Source organism: Sesamum indicum, linkage group LG4 (assembly GCF_026168435.1).
Source record: "Sesamum indicum cultivar Baizhima isolate 11 linkage group LG4, ASM2616843v1, whole genome shotgun sequence".
NCBI lineage: Eukaryota > Viridiplantae > Streptophyta > Magnoliopsida > Lamiales > Pedaliaceae > Sesamum > Sesamum indicum.
The window spans coordinates 8,618,988-8,637,636 of record NC_142660.1 but is presented as its reverse complement, the minus strand read 5'-3'; the positions used below and the strand labels follow the sequence as shown (position 1 = coordinate 8,637,636).

Sequence of the window (18,649 nt, the reverse complement as noted above, 5' to 3'; positions counted from 1 at the left end):
AAATTATTTTTATTTGTAACGGCTTTTTGAATTTGACCGTTACAAAATTTCATTTTTGTCTGGTGCCTAAAGTTGACCGACTTACTTTGTAACAACTTTTGTAACGGGTTTTACCTAATTTGGCTATTCTAAATAATAAATTTTTTAAAAAAAAATATGATCTTTTTTTTTTAATTTTACAACATTTCAAAATAAGAATATTTCATTAAACCAGGGGTTTTTATGGTCTGACTGGTTTGGATTTCCAGCCTGAGTTCGACGTACCTAATAGTGTTGTTCTTGATCTTGTTCCTTTGACTTTGAAGATGTTTGTTAATGACTCGTATACATTATGTAGCCTCGTATTCATCATCATCAGTATCATTGTCCTCGAAGCCGTATTCATCATCCTCTTCATCTTTATTATCAGTTTGACCAATTTGAGTCCATGAAGTACTGCACCCTGCTGGTGTGCAGTTGTAAGATTAACCATAATTTATAAATCATTGGGATCACGTAGATTGTATGAGTGATTGTCCGTAGCAACTTCAGGGACTGGTACGACTTCCTCCGACTGCTATGCGATCTCAATCCATTGGGACTCATCAAGAACTCTTTGATCAAATCTACTTTCTCCTTCGTCATACTTGGATACTCAGTGTAGTACATTGTATAGCTTTTTGTGCAAGTATGAGTGGCTCATCCTTTTGGTGCACTTTTTTGAAGTTTACATCAATGAGGTGATAGCGTGGGTGTACCTTCACGCCTCTTACTGGATCGACAAAATAACACTTGAACAGAATGATGTGCAAGCTCATAAATAGTTGATATATCAATTGAATGATCTCTTCGATAATTCCATAAAAGTCATTGCCCTCGTTTGTATATGATGAACTTTGACAGATACCCCATAATTCATTGTTGACTTGCCGGTGTTGTGACGTTCTATCTGGAAGTTGTACCTGTTCACAAAGTAGCAAGACATCGACATCACTTTTGCATGTAGACCCCAACAATGACACTTGAGGAGCTCGTTGTCCGTGTAGTTCAACTCGGAATGTACCTACACTTTCATATATTAATCATATATTTTGAACTTGGACACAACATACTTTTAAAAATTCAAATAAAAAAATATGAAGAGGGACCAACATCAACAGGGCAAGACCTTATACCATCACCAGGCACAGTACCATTAGAAGAAGAAAAATAACTCGGCCCGGTTGCATAAAAAATCATCTGTTACACCCAATCTATATATTGTTCATCATCTTAATATGAATAATTACCCTTGACACCCAATCCTTTGAGGAGGCTCGAAGCCCACCGGACCTCTTTTTGCAGTCCTATCTAACGTGAGATCAACTCTATTGGTCTCCCTATACACTAAGATCGTGTTTACTGGATGGGACAGGATATCCCTACTTGGATTGAGTTGGAACAACCAAATGGATTGTCCCAAGTGGGACACGCTACACATAAGTTTACTAGGGCATACAGAATTCATATTTTATCCGCCAAAATATGTTAACAATCCTAGATTAAGTGCGATCATTTAACTGTGAAATTACTTTCTTATACCCTTGAATTTGAAATTCCACCTTGCCTAACATCCGCCCTAGTTCGTCTTTCCCCTGGTGTCCCCAATTTCTGTTTTTTGTGGTTTGATACAGAGAGGCGAAGCTAGAGCATTTGCAGGTTTGGATGAACGGCACGACGTCAACAACAATCTTCTGGGTAAGTTTCCGTAACACCTTCTCGTTCTCTGCAACCATTTATTAACATGGTTTACTGGTTCTAATTTTTTTCAAAACCCCTTTTCCAAGTTCTAGGGTTAATCGACCGGAGTCCTTCCGCAGCTAACCAATTATGTGGCATTCCAACAATTTTCGAACCAGTATAAGTCAGCTTATCACTGTTTCTCACTCGTAATTGCTGCAATTGGTTGACATGTACATTCTCATTTGTGCCGCAAATTATTTTATCGTACTCTATTTTATGCGCGATGTTCTACCTTACATTCTTCTTTGACATCGTAATACATTGTTGTGCACTGTCAGAATATACAATAACTTGGCACCCATGTTATTTGTAACTGTATCTGTTTCACAAGCTTTCTTGCTTTCGATTGTGTTGTACTACACCGTAAACTAGGTATAATGGGTATTTTACACTATCCAATGGCAGATTGTACACTGTCTAATGGCAGATTCCTACTCTGAATACATTTTCTTTTTCCCCTGATTCCCTTTACATTCATATGGTTGACAGTAATATATAGTAGAAATAACCGAGGGCCATCTAATATCGGACATTTGATGCTCGTAATATTGCATCCTTGCACTTAATCTATAGGGAATACTATGTGGAGAACAATCAATTCACACGCAATTTCAGTAGTACCAATTCTGGGGGTAGATCGACTAGTAGGTAGCGTTCCTCTGGATTATCCGACGTTGTAGTGTGGTTTTGCAGCTGTGGTAAGGATGTCGTTCTACAAACTTCATGGATTAGTCTTAATCCAGGTCGAAGATTTCGAGGTTGCCCTGGTAGTGAGGTTCATTTTACAAAGTTTTAATGATCTCCAAAGAATATTAGGTTGATAATTGTCATTGGTTAGCCTCAGCGTCAACGAATGATTTTTACATTTGTTGCTCTTTTATAATTGAGGATAGATACATTCGTTGCTCTTTTAGTGTTGATTGAGTGCATCAGTGACACTATGTTTTGTGGAGGAGCAGCTTATCGTCGCCTTGAGAAGATCTCGTATTGTGCTGGAGAGACACTTCACGATTGGAGCGCTCGAAAGAGCAGGAGGTCGGTCTGGTGTCGCGAGATACTTGGAGTGTATTGGGCACTGCATACACCTCAATCGTTTGTGTATGTGTTGACGAGGATGTCAACAGATCGAGTAGGTGAGTTTCTTGTGGACGACATGCGGGCGACTAGGGGATGTCGGCCAGCACGCAGTAGATGATGACTCGTGTTGTGCAGGAGAGGCACTTCGCGACTGGAGCGCTCGAAAAAACAGGAGGTCGGTCTGGTATTGCTAGATACTAGGGGAGTATTGGGCACCGCATACACTTAAATCCTTCGTATATGTGTTGACGAGGACGTCAACAGATCGAGTGGGTGAGGATCTCACAGGTCGACTGTTACCTGTGGACGACGTGCGGGCAACTGGGTTGATGTAGGCCAGCACGGAGCGACGATGGAGCGCAACCTTGGGCGCGAGTAGAAACTAATGTGCGGAACAAAGTGCTTTGATTCGGGAGCAGAGTGCTTTATCCTTGGAGATGCTGAAAAAGTGCACTCCTCGGCCCTTTAAGTGTCCTCGGCCAACAATGACACTTGAGGAGCTCGTTGTCCGTGTAGTTCAACTCAGAATGTACCTACACTTTCATATATTAATCATATATTTTGAACTTGGACACAACATACTTTTAAAAATTCAAATAAAAAAATATGAAGAGGGACCAACATCAACAGGGCAAGACCTTATACCATCACCAGGCACAGTACCATTAGAAGAAGAAAAATAACTCGGCCCGGTTGCATAAAAAATCATCTGTTACACCCAATCTATATATTGTTCATCATCTTAATATGAATAATTACCCTTGACACCCAATCCTTTGAGGAGGCTCGAAGCCCGCCGGACCTCTATTTGCAGTCCTACCTAGCGTGAGATCAACTCTATTGGTCTCCCTATACACTAAGACCGTGTTTACTGGATGGGACAGGATATCCCTACTTGAATTGAGTTGGAACAACCAAATGGATTGTCCCAAGTGGGACAGGCTACACATAAGTTTACTAGGGCATACAGAATTCATATTTTATCCGCCAAAATATGTTAACAATCCTAGATTAAGTGCGATCATTTAACTGTGAAATTACTTTCTTATACCCTTGAATTTGAAATTCCACCTTGCCTAACATCCGCCCTAGTTCGTCATTCCCCTAGTGTCCCCAATTTCTGTTTTTTGTTGTTCGACACAGAGAGGCGAAGCCAGAGCATTTGCAGGTTTGGATGAACGGCACGACGTCAACAACAATCTTCTGGGTAAGTTTCCGCAACACCTTCTCGTTCTCTGCAACCATTTATTAACATGGTTTACCGGTTCTAATTTTTTTCAAAACCCCTTTTCCAAGTTCTAGGGTTAATCGACCGTAGTTCTTCCGCAGCTAGCCAATTATGTGGCATTCCAACAATTTTCGAACCAGTATAAGTCAGCTTATCACTGTTTCTCACTCGTAATTGCTACAATTGGTTGACATGTACATTCTCATTTGTGCCGCAAATTATTTTATCGTATTCTATATTATGCGCGATGTTCTACCTTACATTCTGCTTTGACATCGTAATACATCGTTATGCACTGTCAGCATATACAATAACTTGGCACCCATGTTATTTGTAACTGTATCTGTTTCACAAGCTTTCTTGCTTTCGATTGTGTTGTACTACACCGTAAACTAGGTATAATGGGTATTTAACACTCTCCAGTGGCGGATTGTACACTGTCCAATGGCAGATTCCTACTCTGAATACATTTTCTTTTTCCCCTGATTCCCTTTACATTCATATGGTTGACAGTAATATATAGTAGAAATAACCGAGGGCCATCTAATATCGGACATTTGATGCTCGTAATATTGCATCCTTGCACTTAATCTATAGGGAATACTACGTGGAGAACAATCAATTCACACGCAATTTCAGTAGTACCAATTCTGGGGGTAGATCGACTAGTAGGTAGCGTTCCTCTGGATTATCCGACGTTGTAGTGTGGTTTTGCAGCTGTGGTAAGGATGTCGTTCTACAAACTTCATGGATTAGTCTTAATCCAGGTCGAAGATTTCGAGGTTGCCCTGGTAGTGAGGTTCATTTTACAAAAATTTAATGATCTCCAAAGAATATTAGGTTGATAATTGTCATTGGTTAGCCTCAGCGTCAACGAATGATTTTTACATTTGTTGCTCTTTTATAATTGAGGATAGACACATTCGTTGCTCTTTTAGTGTTGATTGAGTGCATCAGTGACACTATGTTTTGTGGAGGAGTAGCTTAGCGTCGCCTTGAGGAGATCTCGTATTGTGCTGGAGAGACACTTCACGATTGGAGCGCTCGAAAGAGCAGGAGGTCGGTCTGGTGTCACGAGATACTTGGAGAGTATTGGGCACTGCATACACCTCATCCTTTGTGTATGTGTTGACGAGGATGTCAACAGATCGAGTAGGTGAGTTTCTTGTGGACGACGTGCAGGCGACTAGGGAATGTGGGCCAACACGCAGTAGATGATGACTCGTGTTGTGCAGGAGAGGCACTTCACGACTGGAGCGCTCGAAAGAACAGGAGGTCAGTCTGGTGTTGCGAGATACTAGGGGAGTATTGGGCACCGCATACACTTAAATCCTTCATGTATGTGTTGACGAGGACGTCAACAGATCGAGTGGGTGAGGATCTCACAGGTTGACTGTTACCTGTGGACGACGTGCGGGCAACTGGGTTGATGTAGGCCAGCACGGAGCGACGATGGAGCGCAACCTTGGGCGCGAGTAGAAACTAATGTGCGGAACAAAGTGCTTTGATTTGGGAGCAGAGTGCTTTATCCTTGGAGATGCTGAAAAAGTGCACTCCTCGGCCCTTTAAGTGTTCTACTCTTGGGACAAGAGATTATTTTCTTAAGCCTATTATAAGGAGGACATGATACGGTGAGCCCCCGTGCACGACTGCAGTAGCATGAGACGACGTTTGCACTAAGTGAGCATCTCTTGGGGGCATGATGGGGCCTTCAAGAGCCGGCTCTAGGCAGCTCAGGAGAGGAGCGCTAGAGTCCCCGAAGGGCTTGGAAACCTGACGGGCAGCGTAGGGCCAGGATGGCCTACGTTGGGCGCCGATTGTGCCGAGAGGCTCCGTGTGACGTGCTAGGTTGCTCCGCGGGCTGCGGGATATCTTGGACAACGTCTCTGGTCCGAATGGGGTGATTGAGGCAAGCATTACAAGACCTCGTGATGCAACTCATGTAATGTGCTATCGAGTTCTAGCCGTCTATGGGGGTCCGTTGGCTAAGGATAGGCGGTCGTAGTACGACACCGTACTGTGGACATATTGTGAAGCCAAAGCCGGAAGGCAAGAAAGCATGTCGGGTATAGCCGTGCGGAAGAACAGTAAAGTGTCGGCATATCGATTGGGCCTCGGACTTATGATGCTGTCCTACTCGGGCGAGACATGGAAGGCGGCCATGACGAGGGCGAGCGCCTAGGATGTACCGAGTGAGTTTGGACATGAGATGGACGTTGCGGGCGCAAGCGTAGCGCTGTAATGCCGAAGCAGAGTGAGGATGCTCCTTGCCATTAGACAATGTGTCGGCAGGTTCCGAGATTGTGTGCGAGACGCAAAGGCACGGATGCCGAGAGCCTCAGCGAGCACACGGACTGTCGCGATATTCTGATGTGTGCGAAGGCCGGACGAAGGTGGGGTAGCACCTTTAGGGCCGCACAGGTGAAAAATATATGAGAAATACATTCCGCTGTATTGAAGACTAGCACGCTTGTTACACCAAGGTAAGTAGGTACATCCAACAACCTCATTTCTCCCACACCTTCTTCCTCATCTGATCATTGCGTCCCTGATGCTTCGGCTGATTCCAGTGATGTACCCATTCAGCAATAATACTTAGATATGATGCCACAAAAACCTTGGCTAGGAATCATAAGCACTATTAAGACTCCCATAGTGCAATTAACGCGAAAATATTATATCCCTGATAATTATGAAATCATTCTTCCTCGTTCTTTCGATAGGATGCATCAACATCCAGAAGGTTTTTGTTCGCTTTCTGTAGTGCACCTAGAGGTAGGTTTACGTTTTCCTTTGCCTCGCGAAGTAAATAACATTCTCACTAGGTTAGATCTCTGTCCAATGCAACTTTCTCCCAATTCCATAAGCCATATTCTTTTGTTGATCATAGTTATGAAACATCTTAATCTTCCCCCCACCTTCGATAACTTCTAGTCCCTTTACTCTTTCACGACCTCCAAGAGGTCAGACGAGAATGGTTGGTTCTATTTAGCCACTCGCAAAGACTGTCGTTATTTGGACGACCTGAAGTCCAATGTCGGTCCTTGGCGCAAGAGGTATTTCTTCATTCGACCTCCTCCTGGCCAATCCTGGGACTTCCGCCTCCATTGGCGTAATTCAAAGCCCGAATCGGAGACTTATGGGGAGCGGTTTGAGAGTGATCTTACAAATTACATCACTCTATTTTGGTATATTCCAAAATCCTTTGTTGCAAGAAAAGTTGTTGAAGCTCGCTAGTCTCTCCCATGCTCCTCTACCTGTTAGAGGAACCGTAGGTGATTCCCTATTTTTTCTTTTTTTTAATTAATTGTTCTTTTATGCGATCTTATATTTTTTCTTAACATTTGCAGCTTCTGAAATTATGCTAGCAAGGATCGCCAAATAGGTTAGGGCCCAAAAGGGTACCCTGCCACCTTCTGTGAATCGTGAGTTAGCTCGCGTTGCTGCTGCACAAGAAAAGTCCAAAGATGATTCCGGGTTAGCTGTTTCGACTTTTGAGAGCCAGGCTGCTCCTGCTTGTCCTCCACCCTCTTCCCACATTCAGATTGACGATGAATCACCAGAGACCCCAGTGGAGATCGTCGAAGTTCCTGCTGGGACCAATACTAAGAGAAAGAGGGGAAAGGGTAAGGAAAAGGCACCTGAACCAAGGAAGAGCAGGAGCAGGAGCAAGAGCAGAAATGATAGCCCCCAATCCTCCAAGTTTGATCGTCAAAAGAAGCTCGAAGCTAGACTTGCAGCTGATAAGGCTAATGAACCAGAGAACCGTAAGAAGTTGGAAGCCCAAAAGGAGGTGTGGCAACGGACAAGGGGGGAGCGATCCCCTCAGAGTAGGTTGCTAAGATGTCTGGCGAAAAACTGATCCCTGATTGGGCCATCTCCAAGAACAGCAGCGTTTTGCGAACACGAGCTGGCCAAGATTCTTTAGAGATTTATAAGACTTGCTGTCTTAAGCGCGACCAAATCATACTGGCTCAGACTTCCCACACAATACTTCAGGAGCACTTTGCGCATAACATAACTTAAGTAAGCTGCGATCCTATCTGTTGTATTATTCATTCCTTGTAACATTATGTTCTATTAATACTAACTTCCACTTTTTTGGTAGGCAACGGCCTTCGCCCACAACGGCCTTCGAATCAGGCAAGGAACAACGGCTAGAAGAGGATCGTTTTTTTTCCTTCAAAGCGCTGAATATCAAGACGCCATTTCCCAGGCTCACTTGTATGGGGCTCGCGACTTCATGAAGACCCGAACCTTCCGCGAGGCCATTGAAAACCAAGCTGCAGATTATATGATCGAGGGCTTTGACAAATGTCAAGGCCAGATTCAAAATCTTGGAGCGTTCGTCGAAGGTTTCGACCTGAACTTACTGGATGCGTCTCTTGACAAGAATCTGGAGCCTTATCCTCCCGGGCCACCAGTTTACAATGATGACCCGGAGTTCGCAAACCTGATGGAAGAACTTGGCCCTACCTCTGATCCTTGACTTTTAGCTAGTGATTATTTTTTGTAATATTTTTTGTGACATTTTGAACATGTCATTCTAAGCTTTTGAGGAATGTAAGTTGGAAGCTAATCGGAACAGTTGATTCCTTTTTGTATATGCATCAACTTATTCGATCGAGTAATGGAAAAATCCTTTGTGTAAATGCTCCTTAATTCGCTTCCACATTTATCTCCAAGTCATATCTGACTATACTGGAAGGTTAACCAGCTCTATACAGATCGCTGTGTTATCAGACTAGAATATTGACGTTGGTTAAATAACCTTTCACAATATTCTCCATATCACCTTATCTTGAATTTCTCCATGTGATAAACAACTTGCAATCTTTTTCAAATCACTTGAGCTTGAGTCTTTTTCAGATTAGAAAAAAAATCTGCGATCTTTTTCAGATCATATGTGCTTGAATCTTTTTCAGGTTAGAAAATCATTTGCAATCTTTTTCAGATCGCGCGAGAACCTTTTTCCAGGTTTAGAAGACCAATCTGCAATCTTTTTCAGATTGCATTATCTGGAACCTTTTTCAGGTTAGAAAACCATTCTTCAATCTTTTTTCAGATCGCACTATCTGGAACCTTTTTAAGGTTATAAAATCAATCAACAATCTTTTTCAGATCGCATGTGCTTGAACCTTTTTTAGGTTAGAAAACCATTTGCAATCTTTTTCAGATCGTGCGAGAACCTTTTCCAGGTTAGAGGACTAATCTGCAATCTTTTTCAGATCGCATTATTTGGAACCTTTTTAAGGTTAGAAAATCATTTTGCAATCTTTTTCAGATCGCACTACCTGGAACCTTTTTCCGGTAGAAAATCAATCTGTGATCTTTTTCAAATAGTATGTGCTTGAACCTTTTTCAGGTTAGAAAATCATTTGCAATCTTTTTCAAATTGCGCGAGAACCTTTTCCAGGTTAGAAGACTAATTTACAATCTTTTTCAGATTGCATTATCTGGAACCTTTTTCAGGTTAGAAAACCATTCTGCAATGTTTTTCAGATCGCACTATCTGGAACCTTTTTTCGGTTAGAAAATCAATCTGCGATCTTTTTCAAATCGCATGTGCTTGAACCTTTTTTAGGTTAGAAAACCATTTGCAATCTTTTTCAGATCGCGCGAGAACCTTTTCCATGTTAGAATACCAATCTGCAATCTTTTTCAGATCGCACTATCTGTAAACTTTTTCAGGTTAGAAAACCATTCTGCAATCTTTCTCAAGTTAAAAAACAAAAATATCAAGACTGCATTGAGAGACATGGAATAAGTGCCTCATACTCCGCTTCATTGTTGTTCGCAGGAAAGGTCAACCTTACGGCGATCTCAATTTTAATTCCCCCTGTCCTTGTAAATATATTTTGGCTCTTCCATTCTTTGAATCTGACGAACCATCAACGTGCAACAACCATCTCTCATCCTCCGCCTGTTGTTCCCCTGCGAGCTCTACCAGGAAGTCAGCAAATACTTGAGCTTTTATAGCACTTCTGGTTTGGAATTCTATATCAAACACCCCTAGCTCTACTGCCCATTTAACCATCCTGCCTGAGGTATCTGGCTTTGACATGACCTGCTTTAATGGGTGGTTAGTTAATACCACAATCGGATGAGATTAGAAATAAAGTCGCAATTTTCTAGCCGCTGTCACTAAAGCTAAAGCCAACTTCTCGATCTGGATGTATTTCTTCTCAGCCCCCTGCAGCATTTTGCTCATATAGTATACGGGGCTTTGCTTTCCTTCTTCCTCTCGAACCAGGACTTAGCTTACAACTTCATTTGATACTGCTAAATAAACATACAATCTTTTCCCAACCAAGGGGTTAACAAGAAGGGGAGGGGTCGCTAAGTATGTTTTAAGCTCCTGAAGAGCTTTTCAACATTCTTCAGTCCATTCAAAATCTTTAAATTTACTCAAAACCTTAAACAAAGGTAGATTACAATCTGCTGAACTAGCTATGAACCGGTTCAATGACGCGACCTTGCCTGTCAGCTTCTGGACGTCTTTTACTGACCTTGGTGACCCTAGCTACATGATTGCTTGTATTTTTTCAAGGTTTGCCTCGATCCCCCTCTCACTAACCATATAACCAAGAAACTTGTCACCCCTAACTCCAAAAGTGCACTTAGTTGGATTTAACATCATTCCGTAGGATCGCATTATTTCAAAAGTTGCCCCTAGGTGTGCCAATTGGTCGTCCCTTCTCACTCTTCACTAACATGTCATCAACATAAAGTTTCATTGTGCTCCCTATCTGGTCCTTAAATATTTTATTAACTAACCTTTGATAGGTCACTCCAACATTCTTAAAACCCAAGGGCATTGCGTTATAGCAATACACTCCCTTTTCTGTCACGAAAGCAGTTTTCTCGCTATCCTCCTTTGCCATGAATATTTGATGGTAGCCTTGATAGGCATCCATCATACTTAATAAGGCACAACCTGCACTAGAATCAACCAATAAATATATCCTAGGCAGGGGATAAGGATCTCAGGGACATGCCTTATAAAGATCGGTAAAATCTGTGCACATTCGCCATTTTTCTGCTGCCTTAGGGATGATCACCATGTTTGAGAGCCAGGTCGTGTATTAGATCTCCCTTACAAACCCTGCTTGTAACAACTTGTTCACCGCCTCTTCAATGATCCTATTTCGTTCAACTCCAAACATTATTTTCTTCTGTTTTACCGGTTTAATTTGTGGATCTATGTTGACTCGATGCACTATAACTTCTGGATCAATCCCCTTGAAGTCGGATGGACTCCACGCGAACATGTCATTGTTTTTCCTCAAAAAATCTATGGTCAACATCTGCATCTCCTTCGTCATTTGAGATTCGATACACGTAGTTTTGTGGAGATCTCCTGAAATTAGTTCTACTTCCTTATACTCCTCTGCAGGTTCCAGTCTCTCCATCTTGCCTCTTTTAACTTCCTCATTTTGATCATGTTCCTCCTTTCTCTTCTCTTTCTTTCCTACCTCAACTTGTTTTATGGCCAAATTATAGCATTGTCGTGCAGTACGTTGGTCACATCTCACCTCCCCGACCCCATATTTGGTGGGGAACTTCATCTCCAAATGGTAAGTAGATACCATTGCTCTAAACTTATTGAGCCCGGGTCACCTTAAGACCACATTATATGCAAATAGGCCATCTACCACTAAAAACTGCACCATATAAGTTTTCCTTCGAGGTTCTTCTCCGATTGTACCGGCAAATCAATCACTCCCTTAGGCACAACCTCGCTCCCTCAAAATCCAACCAGAGGCGTTTGCACGGGCTTCAATTTTAACTCACCAAGCTCCATCTTCCTAAGCACGTTGGTAAAAATGATATCCATAGAACTACCATTATCAATTAATACCTTATGCACCTGGTAATTGGCTACCTCCATCCGAATGACCATTGGGTCGTTCTGGTCCATCGCGTTCGAACTCAAATCCTTGTCCCCAAAAATAATATCCTCCTTAGGCCAGTACTTGTAGAACCCATTCACCATAACGGTATCTACTCTCCCTTGCATATCTCTTTCTTTCCCTTGAAAAATCCCCACCAATGGGGCCTCCTGAAATGGTGTGGATGACCCCTTTGGTCGGTGCGTTGTCACGAACTCCACTCTTCCCAACATCATCCTTACGACTTCGTTCTCGACTTCGCGACCTACTTCGGTTGCACGTTTCATTTCTCTTTTCGATCAAATGCTTGAAGTAATCCTGTCTTATCAACCTCTCGATCTCATCTTTAAGTTGATAGCATTCCTCTGTATCGTGGCCCTTATCTTTATAAAACCTGCAATACTTGTTAGAATTTTTCTTGGCAGGAGTATTACGCATCTTACCTGGCCACTGCAAAAGTCCTTCCTTTTCCACCATCATCATGACTCTTTCCCTGGTGTCAAGGGCCGCCCGCGCACTCGGCACCCTTGACGCACATTCGGCCACTCAACCGCTCTACTCGGCGGACCAACAACCTTCGCCGACAAACGCTAGGCTTCCGCAGTCTTAGAGTTTTTAGGCGTTGGTCTTTTGTCTTGTATTGTTGTAAATACTTTTGTTTGATCAGGGGGGCGTTAGGCCTCCTGAGGTGCGATGTTCAGCTTTTTCAATGTCTACTGCTGTAAATAGGAAAAACTTTTTTAAGCCAATTATAGGGGGGAATGAGTTCTCGAAGCTTGGTGTAGTGTGCGTGCTAGTGTCCCCCTCAAGGCGATCCCCTTGCACTAGCATCGTTGTACAACGTATATGCAATCTTCAATGCAATGAAATCTACTTTCTGAACCGCGTGCTCAATTTACTGCTTTTGTACTGCACCTTGCTTACTGTTGCTTGCTGCTATTGCTATTCCTGTCGGTGTGGTGTGCTAGTGCCCGTCGGGTTTTCGGTGGTGTGTTGCTATTGGCGGAAGTAGTCGGCGGATTGCTACCCACACGGTGCCCCTTTCCCCAAATTGCGGAAAGCACCTCGTGAGAAGTGGTATTAGAGCCTCGGTGCCTTCATGGGGTCGAGGCGGGTTGCTGTGACCCAAGCTAATTCTGCTGCGAGAATGTCGGGGCAAGATGCGGAGAGCCTGCGACGAGCAGCGTCGCCTAGCGAGCGAGCTACGAACCTGGAGGATGAAAACTCCCAGTTGACTGAAATAGTGATGAATTTGGAAGAGAAGGTCTCTTCCCTCAAAACTGAAGTCTCAGTGCTGAATGCCGAACTTGACGAATGTCGGCAGGTGGTCCAAGAGATGGGCAGTGCTCTTGGAGGTGGTGGCATCGCCGATATGCGGCGTGACATGGAGCAGATGTCGATTCAGATTGGTCTGCTCCAACGTGCAGTGAGTAACGCCCCTGTTGTTGCTCACAATCATGGTGGCGCTCGGGATGGGAAGGAGGTCGAGAACTTCCTTTTTGACATGGAACAATACTTCCTTGCGGCAAATGTGGAAGATGAGGCAAGGAAGGTGTCGACGGCGACCATGTACCTGACGGGTGATGCCAAGCTGTGGTGGCGCACCAAATATGCGGAGATCCAGGCCAATCAAGTGCGGCCTGATACCTGGGCTCTTCTTCGAAAAGCGATTCGAGAGCAGTTCTTCTCGGAGAACGTTGAGTACAATGCCAGGCGGGCATTGCGGAAGTTGGAGCACACAGGCTCCGTGCGAGATTATGTGAAATCTTTCTCGGCGCTGATGCTGGATATCCGGGATATGTCGGAGAAGGACAAGCTATTAACATTCATGGAGGGCTTGAAACAGTGGGCGCGTCTTGAGCTGCAGCGCCAACGAGTGACTAATTTGGGTTCGACTATGGCAGCGGCCGAACGCTTGACAGATTTCAACCCAGAGGGCCGGAGGGACAGGCAAACGACGCCTGGCCCTATACAGAATAAGTCGGGCGGGGCGAGATCATTCAGGAGTAACTCCAATAGAGGTGGAGGAGACCGGAAGCCCCACGCTCAAAGTAGTTCGATGGGCAGTTCAGGCAGGAAGCCCCAAGAGAACAGACAGGGGGCACAGCAGAAGAGGGGCGGGTGTTTCTTCTGCGATGGCCCGCACATGTTCCGGGATTGCCCGAAGAAACAACTATTGAATGCGCTGGCGACCATTACCGACAAGGCGTCGCCCGCGAAGATTGTGGAGCCACAAGCATCTGCGAGTGGTGGGCAAGATTCGGAGGAAGATGAGGACAACTAGGGCACCATCTCCCAATGGTGCAATACGCTGTCCCAGGTGGCGGCAAAGAAGTTAGTGCCACCGCATGCGAGGAAGACTGCCCCGGCTCTTATTGCGAGCCAGCCTGAAGAGGAAGCACAGCCCCGGAATCTTAGGAAGAAAGGGCTGATGTTTGTGGATGTGAAGATTCATAGCAAGCCCATCCGTGCCATGATCGATACTGGAGCTATGCACAACTACCTTGCAAGTGCCGAAGTAGAGAGACTTGGGCTCGTGCTGGAGAAGGGAGTTGGGCGAGTAAAGGCGATAAACTCGGCCGCACAACCCATTGCAGGTGTGGCCAAATCGATGCTGATTAAGGTTGGTCCTTTTGAGGGCAAGACAAACCTTTCCGTCGTGGTGATGGACGACTTCAAGCTCATCCTGGGGCTTGAATTTTTACGGGACACACGTACAGCGGTTTTGCCGCATGTCGATTCATTGATGATGCTGGGGCCCAAACCTTGTATCATCCCCACATTGGCCGGGCGTACTGGAGAGAAAAATCTATCGGCCATGCAGTTTGAGAAGGAATGCAAGCGGAACGAACCATCCTACTTGTGCACCCTTCATTTTGACGAAATTGAGGAGACGTCAGGGCCCATCCCTGGCGAAATACAGAAACTGCTGAAAGAGTTCGAGGACGTGATGCCGGACGAGTTGCCTCGGAAGCTTTCGCCGAAGAGGATAGTGGATCACGAAATCAAGCTGGTGCCTGGCACGAAACCACCCGCCAGGACACCTTACAGGATGTCGCAGCCTGAGCTGGTGGAGCATAGGAAACAGCTGAAGGACATGTTGGAGAGCGGAATAATCAAACCCGCTAAGTCGCTGTATGGGGCGCCGGTCCTATTTCAGAAGAAGACCGACGGCTCCCTTCGAATGTGTTGTGACTATCGGGCGTTGAACAAGATTACGGTGAAGAAAAAGTACCCGATACCGTTGGTGGCGGATTGCTTTGACCGCCTAAGCGGCGCGAAGTATTTCACAAAGATAGACTTGAGGTCGGGCTACTGGTAGGTCCGAATCAAGGAGGGCGACGAGGCAAAGACGAAAGTGGTCACACGGTATGGAGCTTTTGAATTCCTTGTCATGCCTTTCGGCCTGACGACGCTCCCGCAACCTTCAGCACATTGATGAACCAGGTACTTCATGGGTTTCTGGATGAATTTGTGGTGGTGTACCTGGACGACATCGTGATTTACAGCAGAACCTTGGCCGAGCACGTAGAACATCTACGGTAGGTTCTGACGAGACTCCGTGAGCACGAGCTATATGCGAAGGTGTCGAAATGCTCGTTTGCTCAGGAGATAATTAGTTTCTTGGGCCACATTGTGGAGAGAGGGCGGATTCGTATGGACCCTAAGAAAGTTTAGGCTATTGAGGAGTGGCAACCGCCGAGAGACGTTCATGACTTGCGCTCATCCTTGGGTTGACAAATTATTATCGGCGTTTTGTGAAGGGCTACTCCGAGATAGCTCGGCCACTGACGGATTTATTGAAGAAGATGGAGACTTGGAATTGGACACCCCAATGCCAAGTCGCCTTCGACAACTTGAAGGAAGCAATTGTGACAGATCCTGTGCTGGCCTTACCGGACATGTCGAAGCCGTTCGTGGTGGATACAGACGCTTCAGACTTTGCGTTAGGAGGGGTCCTAATGCAAGATGGCCATCCAGTTGCCTTTGAGAGCAGGAAGCTTAAAGATGTTGAGCGGCGCTACTCGGTGCATGAGAAGGAACTACTAGCCGTTGTTCATTGCCTAAGACTATGCCGGCATTATTTGTTAGGCTCTCACTTCGTGGTCAGGACGGACAATACTGCGGTAAGTCACTTCATGTCGCAGCCGAAGCTGACCAGTAGACAGGCACGCTGGCAGGAGTTGCTGTCGGAATTTCACTTCGTGCTGGAGTATCGGGCCCGGCTCCAGCAATCATGCGGCAGACGCCCTGAGCCGTAGGGCGGACATGGCGGGTTCGGGGTCGGTAGCAGCGCTCTCCTCTAGCGCAGTTGCCACCTCTATCAGGGATCGGGCGCTGGAGTTACTATCGAAAGATCCAGCAGCGCAGGGCCTGATCCAGCTTGTCGAGCAGGGCAAAGCTCGCAATTTTGGTTGGAGGATGGATTGCTGATGACCAAGGGAAACTGCCTATATGTGCCGAAAGGTGGGGACCTACGGAAATCACTTATCTCGGAATGCCACGACACTATTTGGGCGGGACACCAGGGAGAGGAGCGCACTTATGCCTTGGTGCAGAGGGCCTACTATTGGCCTCAGATGCGGGACGACGTGGAGACTTACGTTCGCACCTGCTTGATATGCCAGCAGTATAAGGCAGACCATCAGAAGAAGGCTGGTCTGCTGCAACCATTGCCCATCCCAAAGAGACCCTAGGAAAGTGTATCCATGGACTATATTTCTAGATTGCCTAAGGTGGGAGACTTAGGCTCTATTATCGTCGTGGTGGACTGATTATCCAAGTATGCTACTTTCATTTCAGCCCCAAAACACGTTACGGCAGAAGGGACGGCTCATCTCTTTTTCAAGCATATTCTCAAATACTGGGGACTGCCAAAGGACATCGTTAGTGATCGGGACACCCGTTTCACTGGCGTCTTCTGGACCGAGCTATTTAAAATCCTCGGGTCCAAACTTTCTATGAGCTCGAGCTATCACCCACAATCTGACGGCCAGATGGAACGCTTTAATTCGTTGTTGGAGGAATACCTTCGGCACTTTGTGCGAGGTATGCAGAAGGATTGGGTGAAGCTCTTGGATGTCGCTCAGTTGTGCTTCAATGCTCAAAAGAGCTCTTCGACCAACAAGAGCACTTTTGAAATTGTCACTGGGCAGCAACCGTTCCTCCCTCACACTCTCGACTCCCTACAAAGTGTGAGATCCCCTCTCGCCCGAAGCTTCTCCCAGGAATGGAAGCAGAACGTTGACATCGCCAGAAGTTGCCTGGAGAAAGCTCAGAAGCGGATGAAGAAGTATGCTGATCAAAACCGCCGCTTCATCGAGTTCAATGCGGGAGACCTTGTGATGGTGAAGGTCCCAGACCCGAGATTGTGAAAGTCATCAAGGGGGAGAGATCCTCGGTTGATGCAAAAATATGTTGGCCCTCTATCTATCATAAAGTGTATTGGAACGGTGGCCTACAAGATAGAGTTGCCTTCTTGGTGGAAAATCCACAACGTCTTCCACGTGAGCCAGTTAAAGAAGTATTCAGCAGACAAGGAGGACGATTCCCGCAATCAGCCTAGCCGCCCACAACTTGAATTGACGAAGACTAAGGAGAAGGTGGCTGAAGCTATCTTAAGTCACCGAGTTATGAGTACTGCAAAGCGAGACCACACGGAGTACTTGGTGAAATGGAGGGGATGCAGCAGCGAGGAGAACACTTGGGAGCGGGTGACGAACCTTAAGGCGTTTCTACCTCTTGTCGAAGCGTATCATGCTTCCCATGCGCCGAGGACGTCGCCATCTCAGGTGGGGGAGAATGTCAAGGGCCGCCCGCGCACTCGGCACCCTTGACGCACATTCAGCCACTCAACCGCTCTACTCGGCCGACCAACAACCTTCGCCGACAGACGCTAGGTTTCCGCAGTCTTAGAGTTTTTAGGCGTTAGTCTTTTGTCTTGTACTTGATGTACCGTTGTAAATACTTTTGTTTGCTCAGGGGGACGTTAGGCCTCCTGAGGTGCGATGTTCAGCTTTTTCAATGTCCACTGCTGTAAATAGGAAACACTTTTTTAAGCCTATTATAGGGGGGAATGAGTTCTCAAAGCTTGGTGTAGTGTGCGTGCTAGTGTCCCCCTCAAGGCGATCCCCTTCGCTAGCATCATTGTATAATGTATATGCAATCTTCAATGCAATGAAATCTACTTTCTGAACCGCGTGCTGAATCTACTGCTTTCGTACTGCACCTTGCTTACTGTTGCTTGCTGCTGTTGCTATTCCTGTCGGTGTGCTGTGCTAGTGCCCGTCGGGTTTTCGGTGGTGTGTTGCTATTGGCGGAAGTAGTCGGCGGACTGCTAGCCACACGGTGCCCCTTTCCCCACATTACGGAAGGCGCTTCGTGAGACCTGGTCATGTTCAGAGGAGTATACCTGTGATATCGAGGTTGATAAGGCCCCCTTCTCTCCCGATCTTTTTCAGATCGAGTGTTTCCTTCTTGGAGCTTTCTCCCTTCGTGCGACCTGGATCTCGAGTCCACTCATTATCCTTCTTGACATTCATTTCCTCTTCGTCTATGTACTTCTAAGCCATCTCCATCAACAGTTCTATCCCCATTGGCGGATCGCGAGCCAAGGCTGATGCGAACGGTCCTTTCTTCAACCCATGAATTAATATGCTCACCATCATGTCGATTCTCAAATCTTGGACCT

The 18,649-nt window shown here is 45.6% G+C and overlaps 1 protein-coding gene across 1 annotated transcript; it reads left to right on the top strand.

Moving 5' to 3' along the window:
- The first annotated feature begins 17,363 nt into the window (after positions 1–17,363).
- Positions 17,364–17,795, top strand: LOC148788399 (uncharacterized). The gene has a single exon (XM_088880051.1). The coding sequence runs from the start codon at positions 17,364–17,366 to the stop codon at positions 17,793–17,795; it is 432 nt and encodes a 143-aa protein (XP_088736177.1).
- Positions 17,796–18,649: the final 854 nt, after the last annotated feature.

What these genes read in the sequence shown, in the direction of transcription:
- LOC148788399 (XM_088880051.1), top strand. Translation starts at nt 17,364, where the DNA reads ATGCAAAAATATGTTGGCCCTCTATCTATCATAAAGTGTATTGGAACG.